This window comes from Meles meles, chromosome 1, assembly GCF_922984935.1.
Source record: "Meles meles chromosome 1, mMelMel3.1 paternal haplotype, whole genome shotgun sequence".
Taxonomy (NCBI): domain Eukaryota; kingdom Metazoa; phylum Chordata; class Mammalia; order Carnivora; family Mustelidae; genus Meles; species Meles meles.
In genome coordinates, this window is record NC_060066.1 from 118,152,893 (window position 1) to 118,175,997 (window position 23,105).

Below are 23,105 nucleotides of genomic sequence, written 5' to 3' on the forward strand. Positions count from 1 at the left end.
GGACCAGGTTGATTCCTAAGGAGCTAAAGAGGGACTATGATTTTCTCTGACACGAAATTCTGGTCTATAGTAGAATATTGGAAAATGGGAGTAATTTCATGGAGTTACTTCACCATCTTGAGAAATCTTGTTGAACCATATTATGCCAGTCCCAGCCTGGTCCAGATCACATTCTACCAACAGAATATGATACTATTTAAACATTGCTTGGTTGAGGGGTAGGCTTGCCATTTAGGTTATATATATATATATATGAAGACTGCTTTCGGGACTGAAATCTTTGAAATTTTGCTAGATATAGAGAGATTTTATTTGGCTTAAGTTCCATTTCTACTTAAAATAGTCCTGTAGTAGCTGTAAAGAAGGTAAGCTTCTAGTAGCTGATGTTTGTGTGGAACATATAGTTTGTCTTCAAAAAGACATTAGCTTTTAAAATATTTGCTAGTTTCACCTGTAGGTTTTAATTATTTGTGGCTCAGCTGCTGTTAAGTGTGATCTTTTCACTTCTCCAAACTGAAGTCTGCTGACCTTATGCTCTGGGGCTCTGTCCTGAATTGGAGGTACTTCTAGAAGAGGTTACCAGTTGCAAAAGCAGACTGTTTGTGCAGAAGAGAAGGAAAGCTGTCTAGAGATAGCTTCTTCCCTCTGTACCCTAGGAGGATTTAACTTTTGGAATTTTATTACAGAAGCTGAAAAGACAATCCACCAAGTACAAGGCAGACAAAACCTATCCCACCACTGTGGCTGAGATGCCCACGAATATCAAGAAAAACAGATATAAAGATATCTTGCCCTGTAAGTTTTGTTTCTCCCTTTAAAAATCATCTGCTTGGGGTGCCTGGGTGGCTCAGTGGGTTAAAGCCTCTGCCCTTGGCTCCAGTCATGATCCCAGGGTCCTGGGATCGAGTCCCACATCGGGCTCTCTGCTCAGCAGGGAGCCTGCTTCCTCCTCTCTCTCTCTCTGCCTGCCTCTCTGCCTACATGTGATCTCTGTCAAATAAATAAATAAAATCTTAAAAAAAAATAATCTGCTATTCACAGTGCTAGGTCCTGACTTACAGTAAGCCCTTTGACTAAGCCCTTTTAGTTATCCTGGCTCTGTCTTTTGTATTATAGATGATCACAGCCGAGTAGAGCTGTCCCTGATAACCTCGGATGAAGATTCCGACTACATCAATGCCAACTTCATTAAGGTACACCTGCATTCTATAGTTTTCCCGTACCTAAACAAGGGATCGAGGTACTAGATCATGTTTCTCTAGGTACCTAAAAAAAAGGTGGAGGGACACTAGACAAGAAGAAGAAGATACTACTTGTAGTCATCCTACACAATTTCTGTTCCCTTTTAGGGCGTTTATGGACCCAAGGGTTATATTGCCACCCAGGGACCCTTGTCTACAACTCTCCTGGACTTCTGGAGGATGGTCTGGGAATACAGTGTCCTGGTAAGGACAGAGTTGTTTCTGTGGCTCTCTTCCGTAGTTGTTAGGGATAGAGTGGGGCAGGGTGTCAAAATATGGGATTGAGGTTTCCTCTGCATTAGAATGGTGCCTTTTGGGGCCAAGTCGCTAGAATTTCAGGGTTCAGGCACATTTTTGTTAAAATCACAATGTCACCTGTATTCAAGGAAATGAAAGTTCATATCTTGACAGGTTCATTTGTTAACAAGAATTTACTGATTTGAATAGGAAAAAGGGAAGTAAGGACAGAAAGAAGGGCAGGAGTGACATTTTATCTTTTACAAAGATTTCTTTTTGAGGGTTAAAAAACAAAACAGAAAAAAAAAAAAAAACAAACGATAATCCTGAAACCCATGTGTTAACTGCTCTTTCTAACTACATCAATGCTCTATCAATTTCATCCCCCCAGGTCATTGTTATGGCATGCATGGAGTTTGAGATGGGGAAGGTGAGTCGCTTTCTGGTGGACCTAAAGATAAAGGAAAGAGAAGGGGGAAAGTTGGTCGCAGAACTTTCCTTAATTGTGCCTACTTTAAAATTATCCTCATCTTATTAACTGTCAGTTTGAGAACACCAAGTGACTCCCTTTTCACACCTAAGAACTCCTTTTGTCCACTTTCCCAGTAGACTCTCTATTTTAAAGTAAAGATAAGATATGCTTTTTTAAAAAAAGATTTTACTTATTTATTTGACAGAGAGAGAGAGATCACAAGTAAGCAGAGAAGCGGCCAGAGAAAGGAGGGGAAGCAGGCTCCCCACTGAACAGAGAGCCTGATGTGGGGCTCGATCCCAGGACCCTGACATCATGACCTGAGCTGAAGGCAGAGGTTTAACCCACTGAGCCACCCAGGCACCCCAAGATATGCTTTTAAAGTAACCATTCATTTTCCCACTTTTATTAATCAGGCACTTTTAACTGGCAGTCAGCCCTTCTAACCCCATGTTGTCTAACATGACACCCACTGGCCACATGTGATTATCGAGCCCTTGAAATACGGCTAGTTTCAGGGAACTCAATTTTTATTTCCTTTTATTTTAGTGAGTTTAAGTTTTAAAAACTCGGTTTTCCAATTTGGTGTCTGGAACAACTTGGGTATGTGAATCTTTTTCAACCATACACTTGATGACCTCTAAATGGAAATAAAATGTTTCCAATGGTAATTTAAGATATTGATATGCGCTGTCAATATAAAATACACACTGGGTTTGAAGACCGAGACAAATGTCAAATATTGAATATCTGTTTTCTATTGATTACATGTTTTTTTTAATATACTGGCTAAGATGGATTATTAAAATTAACCTCATTTTTTTTCATTTTTGAATGTGGCTATTAGAAAACTGCCTGGGTAGCTCACATTATGTTTCTATTGAATAGCACTCTTCTTACCTCCTGTTGATATTCATAATTCCAGTTAAAACCAAGCTTTCGGGGGTGCCTGGGTGGCTCAGTTGGTTAACCATCTGCCTTTGGCTCAGGTCACGATCTCAGGGTTCTGGAATCGAGCCCCTGCAGAGTTCAGTTGGGCTTCTTGCTTAATGGGGAGTCTGCTTGTCCCTCTCCCTCTGCCCCTCCCCATTCCTTCCTTGTACCCTCTCTCAAATAAATAAAATCTTTAACAAAAAAAGAAGCTTTCACTTGGCTTGTACAGCTTTGCTTTAGTAGACATGATCTCTGTTAATCCCTTCGAAATACAGTAGTCCCCCTTATTCATGTGGGATACACTCCAAGATGCCTGGGGTGGATGCCTGACATGAGGATAATTCCAAACTCTATATACACTATGTTTTTTTCTATGCATACATGCCCATGGTAAAGTTTAATTTGGGAATAGGCACAGTAGGAGTTAACAACAACAATACTAAAGTAGAGCAATTATAACAATGTACTATAAGGTAGGTGAATGTGTTCTCTTTCTTCCTCAAAATATCTTCTTGTACTGTACTCACCCTTCTGATGATGATGATGTAAGATGATCAGATGTCTACGTGATGAGATGAAGTGAGGGGAATGACGTAGGTGTTGCAACATAGGGTTAGGCTACTACTGATCTTCCAACAATACATCCTGGACTATAGGTAACTGAAAGACCACGGTTGACCATGGGTAACTAAAACCATGGAAAATAAAGCTGTGGGTAAGGTGGGACTACTGTACTGAAAAGGTCACCTCCCTATTTCTACTTCTTCAGACTTCTAGGAAGTCTGAAACTGATATATCCTTTAGTGTTTTTCCCATCCTTGGAGATTCCAGACCATGATGTTGGGGATGGTCCTAACCTAAGGTAAAGGACACAGAGCTGAATTTGTGAATTTGCTTCTGAATGAGGAAGTGGATTTTGTTACCCAGAAGAGACTAGAATATCTGGAGGGGAGTCATGACATTCTGCTTTGTGCAACAGAAAAAGTGTGAGCGCTACTGGACTGAGCCAGGAGAGCTACCGCGGCAAGTTGGCCCTTTCTCCATATCCTGTGTGAGTATGATGCCTGTTTCCGTTATGGCTGAGCAGATGCTCCAGGGTCTACTTTATAGAGACTAGTTTTTGAACATTAGTCTTTGAAATAACTAATATTTTAATTTACTTCTTAGGAAGCTGAAAATAGAAAATCCGATTACATAATCAGGACTCTAAAAGCCAAGTTCAATAGTGTAAGTATAGACCTGGAGTGGTAACCTCAAGAGCCCACGGTGGCAAATACATACGTATGTGACTCAGGCTGGCCACAAGACAGTAGGAGTGGTGGGGCCCTTGAGGTTCTCCATCAATCTTCATATGCAAAAGAGACCTTTGATGTAATCCCTTCTCCCCAATCTACTACACACCACGGCACACTTATAAAATGATAATATATGTAGGATGAATAGAGGCTATGTGGTGAATAGAAGCTGGGAACCACCTTGAGAGCTCATGTTGCCCAGTCTCTCTATGGCAAAGGGGTTTACTATATCAGCATGACTGTGACCCACTTGAACCGGTGAAGCACACCAGTTGGGAAGCTCTGGTTTGGATTATCTTAATATCTACCTCCTCTTGTGAGTGGGGCGGATAGAGACAGACCAATAATCAGTTACCTGAAATCACTTTCAATTGTTCTCAGAAGGCACATAGGCCCTAGAGGCCTGTAGAGAAGAAAGCAGCATAAATTGCCAACAGGACAGAGATGCTACTTAGGAAGTCAGAATAATCTTGTGGTAGAATGAGGTGGGGTCCTGACACTGAACTCTCCTTTTATTCTGGCTACTTCCTCTTTATAGGAAACTCGAACTATCTACCAGTTTCATTACAAGAATTGGCCAGACCATGATGTGCCTTCATCCATAGACCCTATTCTTGAGCTCATCTGGGATGTACGTTCTTACCAAGAGGATGTCAGTGTTCCCATATGCATTCACTGCAGGTAAGATGCTGTTCTATGAACCTACCACCCCAAACAAACCAAATGTCACAGTGTGGCCAGGACTCCTGCTGTACCTGAAGGAAGACAGACTCTGTTGGAATTTAAGGTGGTACAAGCATGTAGGATGTAGGTTCCTGATCCTAGTCTCACTTTTTCCAGTTGATGAGAAAGGAACAAAGCTTAGAAATGAGAGTGATTGAAAGAGCAAGGTCCATAGCAAAACCAAATCATAATAAATTCAATCTGAGCATTAAATTAATATTTTCTGACAAGTTACTTGGGAACAGTGCAGATCTAGAGACTCTTGTTAAGAGAAGTCACCTAGGATCTGTCCTGAGGTTCATGTGGGCATATGGCAACTGACAAACATGCTCTGGGAAAAGGGGGGTGCTTTGGAACATTTCATTGCCTCTAGGTTTCTTCTCCCCCAATCCGCTGGTAACATTTCCCAGCTACTGTCAATGACCCACCCTCTACAACTATACGTGCTCAGGTGATCTTCCATTTCAGTGCCGGCTGTGGAAGGACTGGTGTTATCTGTGCTATTGATTATACCTGGATGTTGCTAAAAGATGGGGTGAGTTTCTCTCCGCAGGCACTTCCTGTCTACTTACCCTGCTACTTTCAGACCTAGGAATTGTTTAGTTCTTCCAAACATCTATCTCCATGACTCATTTCTAGAATATTCACTGTAGACCCACTCTGTCAGATGCTTAAATTAGGCCCTAGGTTGGTGGTTCTCAAAGTTGGTTCCCAGGCAAGCAGCATTGGATTGGCATCACCTGAGAACTTGTTAGAAATGCAAAACCTTGGGCGGGGCCTTTGGATGGGTTGAAGCAGAAACTACGGAGGTGGGGGGGTGAGGGGGAAACCAGCAAGCTCTCCTGGTGCTTCTAAGGCATGCTGTAGTTTGAGAATCACTGCCCTAAATTCCCTTCCTTTATCCAAACTACTTAGTGGATGGAATCTATCACAAATTTTGTGTTCCAATCTCTAAGTCATTTTTAAAAGTCTAATAGGAAGTGGGAACTTTGAAACACGGGCTTGAAATCTATCTGCCGATTTCTTTTATTTCATAAAATTCTCATGCTTCCTCATCTGAGTCTTCTCCCTCATTATATTTTTAACTTCAGACATTTGATCACCCCATGCGAAATCATGCCCGAGAGTTTCTTCAGTCTTTTCTGGGGAAAATACCAGGCTCTAAATCATGACGCAAGTGATGAGAAACCTCATTCATTTAAAAAATGCATTCTTTTTGGATATTATCTTCTGTTAGGAGAGCAGATATCATGGGAGTGACAAGACCAGTCTTGTCAATAATAATAGTAATTTATTAAATATTAAATAATATTTGATATTAAATAAATAAAATAATAATTTTTTAACAAAGCAAAGGAACAAAGGAGTAAGTTTTTTTCCCCCTTTTATTTGATAGATACTTCCAGAGAACTTCAGTGTTTTTAGTTTGATCCAGGAAATGCGAACACAAAGACCTTCATTTGTTCAAACTCAGGTATGCAACTATGGTGAATGGATCATAACATGTGTCTCAGTCTTGCTGTATCTCTCTATTCAATAGTAAGGCAACCCAAAACAGCTGACTGCCTATCTATACTACCAATTTCCTCTTAGGAGCACTAGCCCATTTGCATTTCCTCAACTCTGAATAGATCATTTTTCCCCTGTATCCTTTGCCTTGGGTCAAATTCCTTTCATTCCTTGTATTTTACTGTCTATGCAGAAAATATTAAAAAACGAATGTAATATTTGTTATAAAGGATGTTGAAAAAATTTCACAAGCTGTTTGATTTATTAGAAAGAAAGAGGTCAGGTTAACTTAAAGTTTTATAGCAGTAATTCACTTCTGAAACTGTAGAAAAATCAGAGATTTGTTATTTCTTTTTTTTTTTTTTAAGGATTTATTTATTTATTTTATTTGACAGACAGAGATCACAAGTAGGCAGAGAGGCAGGCAGGGGAGTTGGGGGAAGCAGGCTCCCTGCTGAGCAGAGAGCCTGAGTGGGGTTGGATCCCAGGACCCTGGAATCCTGACCTCAGCCGAAGGCAGAGGCTTTAACGCACTCAGCCACCCAGGCGCCTCAGAGATTTGTTATTTCTACTTCAGGAAGTGGTAACAGAATCCTGAGAGTGCAGTCAGTCTGTATACTCATATTTTGACTTGAAGAAAGTTAAAAATAAAAGCAATCATACTCCTGTCACCTAGAGATAGCCACAATTACTATTGTTTTGTAGTCGCTCCTGATCCTTATTGTATGCATACTTAAAAAACCATGATTATAACCGTACTATAATAAGGTTACATACCTATCACAACATTTTCATCTACCCCAAAGTGCTCACTCTCGTTCACTCTGTTAGGAATGCTCTTCTCCTGCTTTGTTCTCTCCTCTCCCGCTCAAGTTCCACCTCCTAGATGAAACACTTCAGGACAGAACTCTCACTCTCTACAATATTAATTTCACCCAGAATTCTACACCAAAAATTTTACCCACATTTCTAATAAAATGGTCTCCATCTTTAAGATGGAGTTTAGCTTTCACCCATTCATTCACTCACCAAGCATTTGTTGATAGAAGTAACAGATGTTTTTACATAATTTGTTAGAACTACTTTCTACTGCTTAAGTGGTAAGACCCTGAAGTGTTAAAAGCACTTACACACGAACTTGCACATAGACTTGGAGGTGAAATTACTGACAGTGGCACTTTAGATATTTTCATCTGACATTTGTGAATTGAGGGGAAAAAATGAAGAGCTATTGTAATATAAGCCTTCTGTTTGGCCCACGTAGGTTTTCCACTAATAGCTAGTGGAAAAAAATTTTTTTTCATGCGTCGACTGTAGGTGTTTTCTATATTCAACCTGAAGGAAAAAGTTTCTGTGAAGTAAAAGCGTTGGCTGGATTAGTGCCACCAGACTTAAAAGCAGGCTGATCCATATACATGTCTAAAGACCCCAGGAAGTATGCAACCCGGTTGTCTAATATTACATTGTAGTATGAATCAATCAATAAAACCCTACTTCATTTCAGAGAAAGTCCATTTCCGGCCTCCTTGTAAAGGTCGGAAGACAGAGGAAACGATTTCTGGTTAGCTTTCACATGTTAATCAACATTATCAACAACTAGCTGAACAAATCCCTTACCAGTTGTCGCTACTTTTTCTGACACCACTCTCACCAGGAAATAGCACTGTAACCAGCTGATCACTTCCTGTCTGACTTTCCTTTTCTTAAAAAAATGGGAGAGTGTACCAACAGATGTGTGGGGTGATGCAGATTCTGTATGGTTCTCCTGCTAAAATTATAATTGGTAAAAGTTATGCTTTATTTGTACTGTGTGATGTGCTAGGGAAACCCCATTGAGGCTCTTTCAGATGAAAAGTAGCTCCAAAATCAAGTGCTAGAGCAGGTCTCATGGCAGAACCACACCCCCACCTGCACGGCCCTTTAAGGGTGGCGTGGTCATTTCTCGACAGTGAAATCCTTTCACAGGCACAAATTTCCAGACTCTCTTGGGTGGTCTACTTTTTTTTGGTGTCTTCGCTAGGAGAGCATGTCAGCAGCTTGATCTAGGTATATTAAACTAAGGGTCAGAAGACCCAGGTTCGAATCCAAGTCTGGAAATCATGGCTGAACAACCTTGTACGAAGTGTAAACAGGGATAATAGCCTACCTGCTTTAGAGATAAATTGTCAGAGTCAAGTGAAGAATATATATTGAAGCTCTGTATCTACCCATTGACCCCAATCTACCTCCCTTTTCCCAGAAAAGATGAAGGTGCCTGACCAAAAAATGCATCCAGGATCAGATAAAACGTTTAAACTGTGAGCCAGGAAAGCAAAATTGGAGGGATGATGGTGCGGGGGAAGATAAGTGAGAAAGTGGGGTCGGAACATACATGCTGGAAGGCCCTTGTATATTTAGAGGGAGAAGATCAAATATTTAGCTATTTCTAGTAGCCTGCAAGTGCTTTGCAATCCGAAATGGGCTTCACAAACGTAAGGGCATTACAATGAAACTGGTTGATGGTCTTTTCAGGTCTGCTGTACTAGGGTTTGACTGATGTTCACACTCCTGAACTCTGGTTCTGTGGTTCACCAAGTTTCTTGTTTGTTTTCATTTATTTTGGTTTGTGATGCTCTTCAGGAACAGTATGGACTGGTCTACAAGGCTGTATTAGAACTATTTAAGAGACAGATGGATGTTATTAGGGATCAACACTCGGCAACAGAGGTAAACATTAAACTTGACATTTTGTCTTTTTTTTTCATGTTTTATTTTGGTCAAGGGATCACAGATCAATTATAGGACTAATGATTTATTACCAAAACTGAATTGGAATGTCAGGGGCACATGGGGTTATACTGCAAATCTCCTGTGGAGAAGGACTGATTAATTGAAGTACTTCAACTCAGAAAACGAATCTTTTGGTTAACCTACTGTATACAATTTTCAGCTAAATTTAGAAATAATAGGAGTGAGTGACAGGGCAAGTGTCTATTCTGTTCCCAGGTCTAATAGCTGTGTGGTGAGTTAAAAGTGAGAGTGATAGTTACAAAGTGAAATCATAGTTGAAAACTGATGTGATTTTTCAGGGTTCTTTAGCCTCATTTTGATTGCATATGTCTCATCAAATTTTGGGAATATTTTAGAATATGCAGAGGAATTTTTAGCTGAGGGTCTTTGGTATAAAAACGATTATGATTTAACCAAATTCCAATTAAGAAATACTGAGTATTCTAGGATATGCTATTTTGGTCACATCACAAAAATTGATAAATCAAACCCTAACTGTGAAGTCACAAAGTATTAGGTTCTGAACAAACTTTAAGGAGATAAGATTACTGATTTACCTTTGAAGGGTGTGTTTTGTAACATATACTTATTCATTTAACTTTTAATATCATGTTTTGGATTCTTAATCTGAAAATATTCACTGAGGACCTTCTACCCAGTGTTAGGATACTACGTAGTATCTACTAATACTATTAATACTAATATTACCTAGTATTAGGAATACAAAATAATATAAGACATGATTCTGGTCATAACTCCTGTCAGTCAAATGTTGAATCATGGGGAAGGAAAGCCAGAAAAACTTTTTTTTTTAAATATTTTATTTATTTGACAGAGAGAAATCACAAGCAGGCAGAGAGGCAGGCAGAGAGAGAGGAGGAAGCAGGCTCCCTGCGGAGCAGAGAGCCCGATGCAGGGCTCCATCCCAGGACCCTGAGATCATGACCTGAGCTGAAGGCAGAGGCTTTAACCCACTGAGCCACCCAGGCGCCCCCAGAAAAACTTTTGAGGTTTGAAATGGACTAAGCAATCCTCGTCAGTGTCAGCTTCAAGGGAAAAACAATATGGGAGAAGGACATGGAAATAAGAGTATAGTTTTGTCAGAAATTGTTATTTATATCCCATTTATATATGTTTTATTAGCCAGTATTCCCATATCAAGGTTAAATGATAAAGGTGATTATGGACATAGGGGTGCATATGTCTCTTGAAACTAGTGTTTTTGTATTTTTGGTGTAAATACACAGTAGTGTGATTACTGGATCAAATGGTAGTCTTATTTTTAATTTTTTAAGGAACCTCCATACTGTTTTCCATAGTGACTGCACCAATTTACATTCTCACCAACAGTGCACGAGGGTTCCTTTTTCTTTACTTCCTCTAACTCTTGTTTCTTGTGCTTTTTATTTTAGCCATTCTGACAGGTGTAGAGTGATATCTCATTGTGGTTTTGATTTGCATTTCCCTGATGACTAGTGATGTTGAGCATCTTTTCATGTGCCTGCAGGCCATCTGCCTGTCTTCTTTAGAAAAATGTTTATTCATGCCCTCTGCCCATTTTTTAATAAGATTTTGTTGTTTTGTGTTATACAAGTTCTTTATATATTTTGGATATTAACTCCTTATGGATATATTATTTACAAACATCTTCTTCCATTCAGTAGGTTGTCTTTTTGTTTTCTTGATTATTTCCTTTGTTGTGAAGAAGTTTTTACTTTGATATAGTCTCCATAGTTTATTTTTGCTTTTGTTTCCTTTGCCTGAGGAGACATATCCATAAATATGTTGCTAAGGTCAATGTCCAAGAGATCACTGTAAGAAATTACCCATGTTTTCTTTTAGGATTTTGACGGTTTTAGGTCTCACATTTAGGTCTTTAATCCATTTTGAGTTTATTTTTGTGTACGGTATAAGAGAATGGTCAAGTTTAATTCTTTTGCATGTAGCTGTCCAGTTTTCTCAACACCATTTACTGAAAAGACTGTCATTTCCACATTGTATATTCTTTTTTAAAAGTTATTTATTTATTTATTTGAGAGACAGAGTGAGAGAGAGTAAGAGAGAGGGCACAAGCAGGGGGAGAGGCAGAGACAGAAGCAGACTCCCTGCTGAGCAGGGAGCCCGACTGCTCAGCAGTTCAATCCCAGGATGCCAAGATCATGACCTGAGCCAAAGGCAGACACTCAAAAACTAAGCCGCCCAGGGGCCCCATCCCATTGTATATTCTCACCCCTTTGTCATGGATTAATTGATCATATAAATGTTGGTCTCTTTCTGGTCTCTTTATCTGTTCCATTGATCTATGTGTCTATTTTTGTGTCAGTGCCATACTGTTTTGACGACTTTAGCTTTGAAATATAGCTTGAAATCTGGGATTGTGATACATCTAGCTTTGTTTTCTTTCTCAAGATTGGGCTTTGACTCTTTGAGGTCTTTTGTAGTTCTATACAAATTTTAAGATTATTTGTCTAGCTCTGTGAAAAATGCTCTTGGTATTTTGACAAGGATTGCATTGAATCTGTACATTGCTTTGGGTTGTATGAACATTTTAAGAATATTAGTTATTCTGGGCACCTGGGTGGCTCAGTGGGTTAAGCCGCTGCCTTTGGCTCGGGTCATGATCTCAGGGTCCTGGGATCGAGTCCCACATCGGGGGGTCTCTGCTCAGCAGGGAGCCTGCTTCCCTCTCTCTCTCTCTCTGCCTGCCTCTCTATCTACTTGTGATCTCTCTCTATCAAATAAATAAATAAAATCTTTTAAAAAAAAGAATATTAGTTATTCGGTATATCTTTCCATTCATTGTGTCATCTTCAATTTCTTTAATCAATGTCTTTCACCTTTTTGGTTAAATTTATTCCTAGGTATCTTATTCATTTTGGTGCAATTATAAATTGGACTATTGTTTTTCAATAGTTTAAAGAGAGTATTCACTGATTTCTATTTTATTAGGAAAATTTTAGAGAAAGAATGTTGAATTACGTCAATTGCATATTTTGCATTAATGGAGTGAGCACATGGATTTCTCCTTTGATGTATTAATATAGTCACACCATTGGATTTGTTAACGTCAAACTGTCCCTGTATTTTAGAATTAACCCTTCTTGAACAAAAAATATTCTTTTGATATGTCACTGGAGTATGTGGGCTGATATTTTATTTAGGTTTCAGGAAATGCCAATACTCAAATTTAGTCCCGTAGCAGTGTCATGGCTCCTGCTGGGTTGTTTGGAGTGGGCCCTTGTCAGTAGATGGGAACATAAGAACACAGTTCAAACTCTCACAGAAAGAATTCGTTATAGTTCAATAAAGAGGACTTCTGTTTCTGGAAAAGATCAAGTAGACATACTTTTGTGTGTGTGTGTGTGTGTGTGTTTCTGGTTGAACTAAGCACAACCAGAAAAAAAATATATATATAATTATATATATATATATAGATATATATAAAACTATATATATCTCAAACCAAATGATCTCAAACCAAATGAACAAGACCATCAATAGAGGACAAGGATAAAGATGATAGAATTATCTGACCAAATTTTAAAAGTAGCCACAATAAAAATGCTTCAATGAGCAATTACAAACATCTTTTAAATTTTTTTTAAAAACGAAAAACTATATATAGTTTTATATATATCTATATATATAACTATATATATAATTTTATATAATTGGCATTATATAAAAAAACAACTATAAGAAGGCTCTGAGAGATAGAAAGAAGACAGGCCAGTGAAGGACCTTGAGACCCAAGGAAAGACATGATGCTAAGTTCCAGTTTTCTTTTGACTCATATATCCCAGACTTGAAACTGAAGAAGTCAACAACCTGGAAATGCCAGTGATGCAGACAAAAAAGCCCCAACAAAAGCTTGCTCTGTCTAGCCAAAGGACCAAAAAAGGGGCAGTCCAGCAAGACAGAAAACTTTTAGATAATCACCACTCTTCTTAAGTCAACACCACTGAAAATAGTGGTCCCTCAACCCACGCATGTCAGTAAAGGCTGAGTGGGGTCCTAGATTCCCACCTTTCTAACACTGTATTAGAATGCTGGAGTGATGTCAGAGAAGGTCAGGTAAAGAGGTAGGACTTTCATCCTCAATGGCCTGAAATGAGGGTTTCCTGTAGTGTCATTGGAGACTGCGTGGGGAACCTAAGCTTCTACTGGACACTAACATGGTACCCTAATGCCTCCCCCACTGAAGTAGTGTCAGAAGAAGCCTAGTAGAGAATTAGGACTTCCACCATCATCGAGCAGTGATAAGGCCTCCACTTACCACAGTATCAGTAGAGACCACATGGGGAGTGTCTTCCATAATGTCTCCCCTTGGCTGTCAACAAAGACTCAGTGAGGAATCTGGTGGAATTAGAATATACTTGGCAGTCACAAGGCAGTAATGAGGCAGCACCTTCCCTTTCATCTGTAGAATGTAGTTAACAATAAAAGAACCTAGCTAAAACAGAAGGTTTAACTAATATCTAGAGCCTCATAACAATACAAAAATATCTAGGTTTCAATTGAAAATCACTCATCATACCAAGAACCAGGAAGATCTCAAACCAAATGAACAAGACCATCAGTAGAGGACAAGGATAAAGATGATAGAATTATCTGACCAAATTTTAAAAGTAGCCACAATAAAAATGCTTCAATGAGCAATTACAAACATCCTTTAAATTTTTTTTAAAAACGAAAAAGCTGGGGCACCTGGGTGGCTCAGTGGGTTAAGTCTTTGCCCTCGGCTCAGGTCATGATCTCAGGGTCCTGGGATCGAGCCCCACATAGGGCTCTCTGCTGAGTAGGGAGCCTGCTTCCCCCCCTCCCTCTGCCTGCTGCTCTGCCTACTTGTGATCTCTCTCTCCATGAAATAAATAAATAAAATCTTAAAACAAAAAGATAAAAAAAGGAAAGGCTCAGCAATAAATATAAAAAGATTCAGCAAAAAATCTAGAAGATATAAAAAAGAAGCAAATGGCAATTTAGAATTAACAAACATAGTAACTGAAACAAAATAGCTTAGTAGATGAGTGCAACAGCAGAATTCAGGGTACATACAGAAAAACAGAACTAATAAGATAAAAGATAGAACAATAGGAATTACCCAATCTAAACATCAAAAATAAAATAGGCTGGAAAAAAAGAACAGAGTCTTAGGGAACCTAAGGGACTGCAACAAAATAACTAGCATCTGTGTCAGCAAAGTCCAAGAAGGAGAGGAGAAAAAACACAGGGTTAAAAAAGTACTTCAAGGCTCATTATAATTAAACTTCTGAAAATTAAAGACAAAAGTTTTAGAAAACAGCCATAGAAAAATGATCTTAATAGTAGGGAGAAAACAATTAGAATGATAGCAAATTTGTCATCAGAAACCATGGGAGCAGGGCACCTGGGTGGCTCGGTGGGTTAAGCCGCTGCCTTCAGCTCAGGTCATGATCTCAGGGTCCTGGGATCGAGTCCCACAACGGGCTCTCTGCTCAGCAGGGAGCCTGCTTCCCTCTCTGTCTACTTGTGATCTCTCTTCAAATAAATAAATAAAATCTTAAAAAAAAAATAAAGAAACCATGGGAGCCAGAAGAAAGTAAAACAATATGTCTTCGTGCTGAAAAAAAATAAATGACAACCCAGAATCCCATACCAAGTGAAAATATCCTTCAGGAATGAAGAAGAAATCAAGACATTCTCAGATGAAAAACAAACAGACAAAAAACTAAGAAAATTAGTTTGGTAGACCTATGTTTTAAAAAAATGACAAGGGAACTTTTCTAAGCAGAAAGGAAGTGATGAAAGGGAGAACATGATAAGGAAAACCATGGGTAAATGTAATAGGTTTTCTTTTTCTTTTTGAGTTTTCTAAATTGTTTGATGATAGAAGCAAAAATTATGCAGTCTGATGTAGTTCTAAATGTATTAGAGGAAATATTTAAGACAATTATATTATAAACAGGAAAGGGTTAGGAAATGTAAAGGGAGAAGTTTCTGTACTTGAACTAGTGAAATGATAACACCTGTAGACTGTGATAGGTTACATATATATAATGTAATACCTCGAGCCACCACTACAAAAGCTGTACAAAGGTGTACCTTAAAAAACACAGTAGGTAAATCAAAATGAAATTCTAAAAATGCAGGAGAAAGAAAAGAGAAGTGAAAAACAGAACTAACAGAAAACAAAAAACAAAACGGCACAGTTAAGCCCTAACATATCAATAATTACATTAAATGTAAATGGTATAAATATACCAATTAAAAGATTGGCAGAGTGTATTGAAAACATAACCGGACTATATGCTGTCTATAAGAAATATATTTTAAATACATAGGTTGGTTTAAAGTAAAGATTGGGAAAAAAGATATATCATGTATTCATATAAACATAAGGGAGCAAAAAATACTGATTCAAAGGGGCTCATGCACTCTGATGTTTATAGTAGCATATATATATATATATATATATATATATATACACATATATGCCACAAAATAATCTCAAACATTTAAAAAAAGATTTGAAACCATACAGAATGTATGCACTGACCACAATGAAGTCAAACTAGAAGTCAATAACAGAAACATAACAGGAAAAGATACAAACACTTGGAAACCAAACTATATTCTTCTAAATAATCCATTGAGTGAAAGAGGAAATTTCATGGGAAATTTTTGAAAAAGCACACATTGAATTGAATACAAGTGAAAATACAACATATTGACATTTGTGGGACAAAGCTACAGCAGTTTTGAGAGGAAGGTTTATAGCTCTCTAAATGCAAACGTTTGAAAACTGTAAAAGTCTCAAAATCAACAATCTGAGCTCCCACTTTAAGAGAGGGAAAGAGCAAAATAAACTCAAGGAAAAGAGAAGGAAAGAAATAATGAGCAGAAATCAATGAAACTGAAAACACAAAAACAGTGAAAAAAAGATCCAAAATAATCAATAAAGTCGACAAAACTTCTATGAAGACTGCTGAGGAGAAAAGATAGAAATGACTGATATCAGGAGTGAAATGGGAGAGCCCTAGGGTCTCTGTAGGTATCAAAGGATAATAAAGTAATATAGTATGAACTGGACACATGAACACTTTACAACTTAGACAAAATGGATTGCTTCCTCATAAAACACAAACTACCACAGCTTACTCAAAATGAAATAGATCATTTGAATAGCCCTATAACAGTCAAGGAAATGGAACTTGTAATTTTAAAACTCCCAAAAAAGAAGTCTCCAGGCCCACATAATTTGAGTATTCTAGCCAAATGTTTAGGGAAGAATTACCATGAATTTTACACTATCTATACCAGAAAATAGGAGGAGGAAACACTTCCCCCACTCATATTTTCTGTTGTAGTCAAATATATCATTGTATCTCAGTGGAAAAAATTACCACCTTACCCATTTTTAAGTGTACAATGCAGTGGCAGTGAGTACCTTCGCTATGTGCATGACCATCGCTACTATTTATTTCTAGAAATTTTTCATCATCCTAAACTGAAACTCTCCATGCTTCCTACAACAGCCCCTAGCAATTTCTATTCTACTTTTTGTCTCTATAAAATGGCTTATTATAGGTGCATCATAAAAGTGGAATCATGTATTTATTCTTTTGCATCTGGCTTATTTCATGTGGCGTGTTTTTAAGGTTCATCTTTTTTTTTTCTTTAGTATGCATCAGAATTTCATTCCTTTTTATGGTTGCATTATATTTATTGTGTGTATATCCCACATTTTGCTTATTCATTCATCCACCAATTGACACTTGAATTGTTTCCACCTTTTGGTTATTATGAATAATGCTGCTATAAAAATTAGTGTGCAGGGGCACCTAGGTGACTCAGTTGGTTAAGTGTCTGCCTTTAGCTCAGGTCATGATCCCAAGGTCCTGGGATGGAGTCCTGCATTGGGCTCCCTGCTCAGTGGGGAGTCTGCCTCTCTCCCTGCTTGTGTGCTCTCACTATCAAATAAATAAATAAAATCTTCTAAAAAATTGGTGTACCAGTATTTGTTGAAGTCCCTACTTCAAATTCTTTGGGATATATACCCAGAAGAACCCAGAAATTTCTGGATCATACAGTAATTCTAGGTTTAGTTTTTAAAGGTACTGCCATACTGTTTTTTTTTTACAGTGGCTGCAAAATGTTACATCCCCACTCACAATTCATAAGAGTTTCAATTTTTCCACATCCATGCCACCACTTGACATTTTCTGGTTTTTGGTTTTTGCTTTGTTTTTTAGATAATAGCCATCCTAATGGGTGTGAATTTGGGTTTGATTTGCATTTCCCTAATGATTAGTTGATGTTGGGCATCATATCTTTGTGTGCTTATTGGTCATTTGCATAACTTCTTCAGACAAAAATATATTCAAGTCCTTTGCCTACTTTTTTTTTCAAAATTTCTAAGTTGTGGTAAAATAGGGGCACCTGGGTGGCTCAGTCAGTTGAGCACTGACTCTCGGTTTCAGCTCAGGTCATGATCTTGGGGTTGTGGGATCAAGTCCCATCAGGCTTATGCTCAGCACAGAGTCTGCTTGAAATTCATTCTCTTTTCCTCTCTCTCCCCCTCTGCTCCTATCCCCTTTGCACATGTAAATGTGCACTCTCTCTCCCTAAAATAAAATGTTTTAAAAAAACTGTGGTAAGATACACATAAATTTAACCACCTTAACTAATTCTCCCATCCAAGTACTAACCAGGCCCCACCCTGCTTAGCTTCCAAGATCAGACGAGATCGGGCGTGTTCAGGGTGGTATGGCCGTAGACCCACCTTAACTAATTCTATGTGTTAGTTCAATGATACTACGAACATTAATATTGTGCAAGTATCACCACCATCCATTTCCAGAATTATTTTTACCTGGAAAAATAGACTTTATACCTTTTATAGTTTCCCATTCCTTTCTGCTCTTCCGCCATCTTTGGCAACCACTATTCTACCATCTGTGTCTATCAATTTGACTATGCTGGGTACCTCTTATCAGTGGGATCACATGATATTTGTCCTTTTGTGTCTGTCTTATTTCACTTAGCATAATGTCCTCAAGATTCATCAATGTCATAATGTATCAGAATTTCCTTCCTTTTTAAGGCTAAATAATATTCCATCATATGCCACATTTCGTTCCTCCATTCATTCATTGGTTAATAGGTGGTTTACTTCCACCTTTTGGCTATTATGAATAATACTGCTAAGAACTTGAGTGTGTAAATATCTTTTTGTGTTCCTGTTTTCAGTTCTTTGGGGTATATATGCAGAAGTGGAAATGCTGGGTCATGTGATGATTCTTCTTCTTTTTTTTTTTTTTTAAATATTTATTAAAGTAACCTCTACACTCCACCTGGGGTTTGAACTCATGACCCTGAGATCAAGAGTCACAAGCTATTCTGACCAAGCCAGTCAGGTTCTCCTCACATGATAATTATATGTTTAATTTTTTGAGGCACTGTCATACTGTTTTTTATAGCAGCTGCCCCATTTTACATCCCCACTGGCAATGTACAAGGTTCCAATTTCTCCATATTTTAGCAACACTTTTTATTTTCTATGTTTGTTTGCTAGTTTATGGTAACCATCCAATGGGTATAAAGTGGTATCTCACTGTGGTTCTGGTTTGTGTTTCCCTGATTAGTGACGTTGAGAATTTTTCATGTGCTCATTGGCCATTGTATATAAACATTGTATATAAGTCCTTTGCCCATTTTTGAACTGGGTTTTGTTGTTGTTATTGTTGTTGAGTCTTAGAGGAGTTCTCTGTTTAGTCTGGATTGTTGTTTTTATCATAAATTTTGTCAAATGACTTTCTTCTGTGTCAACTGACATGCTCACCTGGGAGTTTTCCCCTTTATTTTATCAATGTGGTGTATTATATTGATTGATTCTTTTATGTTGAACAATCCTTGCATTCCAGGAATAAATCCCCCTTTGTCACGGTATATAATCCTTTTAATATGATGCTGAATTCAGTATGATACTGAATCTTTAATATTTCCTTCCTTCTTCCTTCTTCTTCTACTGATTCAATATGATACTGAATATGGAATATTTGGTTGAGGACTTTGCATCAATAATCATAAAGTGATATGGATCTATAGTTTTCTTTTTCTTGTAGTATCTTTGTGTGGCCATGGTATCAGGGCAATGCTGGTGTCACAGTGTGACTTAGCGAGTATCCTCTCCTATTTAATTTTTTGGGAGAGTTTGTGGAAGACTGTCATTATTTCTTCATTAAAGATTTGGTGGAATTCACTAATGAAGCCATCTGGTCCTGGCTTTTCTTTGTCAGAAGGTCTTTTGATTACTGATTCAGTCTACTTACTAGTTGTAGGTCTATTTCTTCCTGAATCAGTTTGGTTGATCATGTGTATCTAGGAATTTGTCCATTTCATCTAGGTTGTACAAATTGTTGGTGTGCAATTGTTCACATTATTGTCTTATAATACTTCTTATTTCTGTAAAATTGATAGTAATGTACCCATTTTTATTTCTATAATTTGAGATTTTGGTAATTTGAGTCTTCTCTCTTTTTTCCTTAGTCAATCTAACTAAGGTTTGTGACTTTTATTGATCTCTTCCTGGGATTAACTTTTGGTTTTGTTGATTTTCTCCATTGTTTTCTTAGTCTCTACTTCATTTATATCTGCCCTAATCTTTAATATTTCCTTCCTTCTGCTAGCTTTTGGTTTAGTTTGGTTTTTTCCCCTAGTTCCTTAGGTTTAAAGCAAAGTTATTGATTTGAGATCTTTCTTCTTTTTTTAAAATTTAAATTCAATTAATTAACATATAGTGTAACACCCAAAATCTTTCTTTTTAAGAGTAGGCATCTATAGCTATAAATTCCCTCTGAATATCACTTTCACTATATCTCATACATTTTGATATGTTGTGTTTTTGTTCACTTTTAAATATTTTCTAATTTCTGTTGTGATTTCTTCTCTGACCCATTAGTCGTTTAATTTACACACATTTGTGAATTTTCTAGTTTTCCTTTTGTTATTAATTTTTAGTGTCAATTTATTATAATTAGAAAAGATAGTTCATATGACTTCAATCTTATTTATTAATTTATTGACTTGTTTTGTGGCCTACCATGTGGTCTATCCAGGACAATATTCCATACAAGTTTGAGAAGAATGTGTATGTTATAATGTGGATTGTCCTGTATGTGCTGTTAGATTTAATTGGTTTATGGTGTTGTTCATGTCTGTCCTCTATTTCTTTACTGATCTTCTGTCCGATCTATCCATTATTGAAAGTGGGGTATTCAAGTCTCCTATCAGTTTACCAGATTCGCTGTAACAAATATCACAAACTCAGGAGGACTTAAAACAAATGTATTTTCAGGACCTCTGAATGGCCCAGTCAGTTAAGCATCTGCCTTTGGCTTAGGTCATGATCCAAGGGTCCTGGGATAGAGCCCCTCATCAGGTTCCCTGTTCAATGAGGAGCCTGCTTCTCTTTCTCCCAGTCCCCCTGCTTTGCACTTCTATATTCTGTCAAATAAGAAAAAAATCTTAAATTTTAAATGCAACACACTTCATACAACTGATATTTCTTTTAAAAAATTTTATTTTCTCATAGTTCTAGAGGTAGGAAGTCCAAAATCAATGTGTCAGCAAGGCCATGCTTTCTCTCATGGCTCTAGTGAGTCTTTCTAGTTTCTTCTTAGTTTCTGGTGTTTGCCAGAAATTTTTGGCATTTATTGGCTTGCAGATCCATTTCTCCAATCTCTGTCTCCATTATTACATGGCATTCTCCCTTTATGTCTCTGAATCTCTGTTTTTTTGTTTTGTTTTGTTTTTTAATAAGGATCCAAGCCACTGTGATAGGGCCCACCTGAATCCAGTATGAGCGCATCTTGACCAATAACATCTGTAAAGACTCATTTCCATATAAGGTCACATTCACAGATACCAGGGGTTAGATTTCAACATATCTTTTTGAGAGTCATAATTAAACCCACAACAGGTGGAATCTTACAACGGTTGATGACATTTAAAAAATGCATACAAACATTTCTAGATTCAGGATATAGTTTACAAATTGGTGGTATCTAAGATTCTACATAACATATTTCATAATGCGATAATTGCTATGAAGAAAAAGAGTGGCTGACAAGTGTGTGGGAGTATGATTTTAGGTTGAGTGGTCAGAGAAGATTTCCTTATGCAGGTGACATTTAAGTAGAGCATAATTACTTAGAAAGAGCCAGTTATGCAAAATCTGGAGTAAGAGTATTTCAGTCAGCGGGAACAGTAAGTGTAAAAGGCTGGAATTGAAAACAAGCTTGGTATACTTAAGGAATGACAAGAAAACCAGTATAGCTAGTAGGTGGTAAGGAAGAAAGAGGTAGAACAAGATAAGTATAAGGACCTAATAAGCACTTAGTAATTTAAGAGTTGAGATGATGTCATTTCTGAAGGTAGATTGTTCTTAAAAGTTACCCCCAAAGACATGTTAAAAGTCCCACATTTGGTACTATAAGTGAACACTTTCTAGCTTCTATAACACTATTAATCCTTTGATCTTGGTACGTGAACAAGTTCTTGTTGGACTCAATATTTTGGAAACTCATCTCCTTTGTGAATGATTTTAAATCTTTATGTTTTCTGAAAAGTAACTTCTCAACTTTATGAAATGTTAAAATATTGCCATTTCTTCACTAAAAACCAATGTCTTCCTTATTTCTCTTGAAGATTGGAGCACAGGATTCCGTTCTTAAGCAAAATCCCATTCTAGAAGCAGAGTCTTATTCTCCCAATTTACCAAAAAGGTGAGTACAATCTTACACACCCCAGTGTTGTCTCACTGATGTGATGCTAACAGGAGACCTCTCTGGGGTGTGGTGTTACCCTTCCTTTGTTTTTGTTTCAGCAGCTTAAAAGAAGCAGAGATGATGAAACAACAGAGCAAACCAAGGCTAAGGGTGAAAAGTGCAGAAGTTTCTTCTTTTGACCTCAGGACTTCTGACAGAAGTGAAAAGGAAAGGTTAGCCTTGCACAGTGGTGAACAGAGTCGTGCTTTTGACCTTTTGGAGCTAAACTGTAGTTGTAACAAAAATGCTGACATAACCACGCATTGGGAGACCAAGGCGTCTCCAATAGCTGGGAAGCCTCTTCAGAAGCATCAGAGTTTAGACTGGAGTGCCATTTTGTTTGGAGCGTGTCCAAATTCTAAAGCTGCCGATATGGCAGGAAGGTATTTTAATTCAAAGGCGCCGATAATACGGACCAAATCAACGCCCTTTGAGCTGATACAACAGACAGACACCGAGGAGTTGGACATCAAGGAAAATGTTTCTTGTTTGGAATCTCAACCCCATAGCTCTCATCTCGAGCAGGCTCAAAAAGTGAGGCACGCTTCTTTGGCAGAACAGAATTACTCACTGCCATCAGACTCTCAGCCCCAAATGTGCAGCGCCTCTGTTGCAAAGGGGCAGGACTCTCAGCCTCTTCGTGTATATTCTTACATGTCTGTAGAAGATCCTTATTTCTTATCATTGTCTCCTAGTAGTGCTGGTTCTAAGATGTCTCTTGATTTACCTGAGAAGCCAGATGGAAACATTTTGCCTTGTTCCTCATTGCCAGCATCTTCTACAACCCTCTTTTCTTCTTATAATTCACGTGATTCTTTAGCACTGAGTCCTCCAACCGAATACCCCTCTCCGAACCCAGAGACAGCAGTAGTAGGTAAGTTTTTTTTTGAAGTTTATATGGCATTCTAGATTTCACTCGTCTCTATAGAAGATTTGGTTTCTTCTCATGCTCCCCCTTGTCTTTCTCAGCTTCTTTCTCCTCCTTCCTTCTCCTCCTCAAAGAAATAAATCCCCAAGGGTTTTCATGATGGGATGAGTTAAAAAATAGCAACATGTAATTGTTGATGAAACAGGCAGCAACGGAGGCAGGCTCTATGCCAGCAAGAGTGTCCCTAAAGAA

The 23,105-nt window shown here is 37.9% G+C and overlaps 1 protein-coding gene across 9 annotated transcripts in view; it reads left to right on the forward strand.

Annotated features, from left to right (window-relative positions):
* PTPN22 (protein tyrosine phosphatase non-receptor type 22) overlaps window positions 1–23,105 on the forward strand; it is a 57,929-nt gene that overhangs the window by 15,033 nt on the left and 19,791 nt on the right. For 4 of the 9 annotated variants that reach the window (XR_006818257.1, XM_046004291.1, XM_046004262.1 and 1 more), the window contains exons 2-13: window positions 687–795; window positions 1,117–1,193; window positions 1,350–1,445; window positions 1,870–1,908; window positions 3,863–3,934; window positions 4,051–4,110; window positions 4,717–4,859; window positions 5,370–5,436; window positions 6,298–6,375; window positions 9,030–9,116; window positions 21,867–21,943; window positions 22,045–22,859. Coding sequence is in view for 8 of the 9 variants with exons in the window: in XM_046004291.1 (XP_045860247.1) it covers window positions 687–795; window positions 1,117–1,193; window positions 1,350–1,445; window positions 1,870–1,908; window positions 3,863–3,934; window positions 4,051–4,110; window positions 4,717–4,859; window positions 5,370–5,436; window positions 6,298–6,375; window positions 9,030–9,116; window positions 21,867–21,943; window positions 22,045–22,859 (1,720 nt within the window). In the remaining variant the exon portion in view is untranslated. Of the gene's footprint in view, window positions 1–686; window positions 796–1,116; window positions 1,194–1,349; window positions 1,446–1,869; window positions 1,909–3,789; window positions 3,935–4,050; window positions 4,111–4,716; window positions 4,860–5,369; window positions 5,437–6,297; window positions 6,376–9,029; window positions 9,117–21,866; window positions 21,944–22,044; window positions 22,860–23,105 lie in introns of those variants that run through there. The other 5 variants (XM_046004273.1, XM_046004305.1, XM_046004315.1 and 2 more) reach the window with 5 other exon arrangements.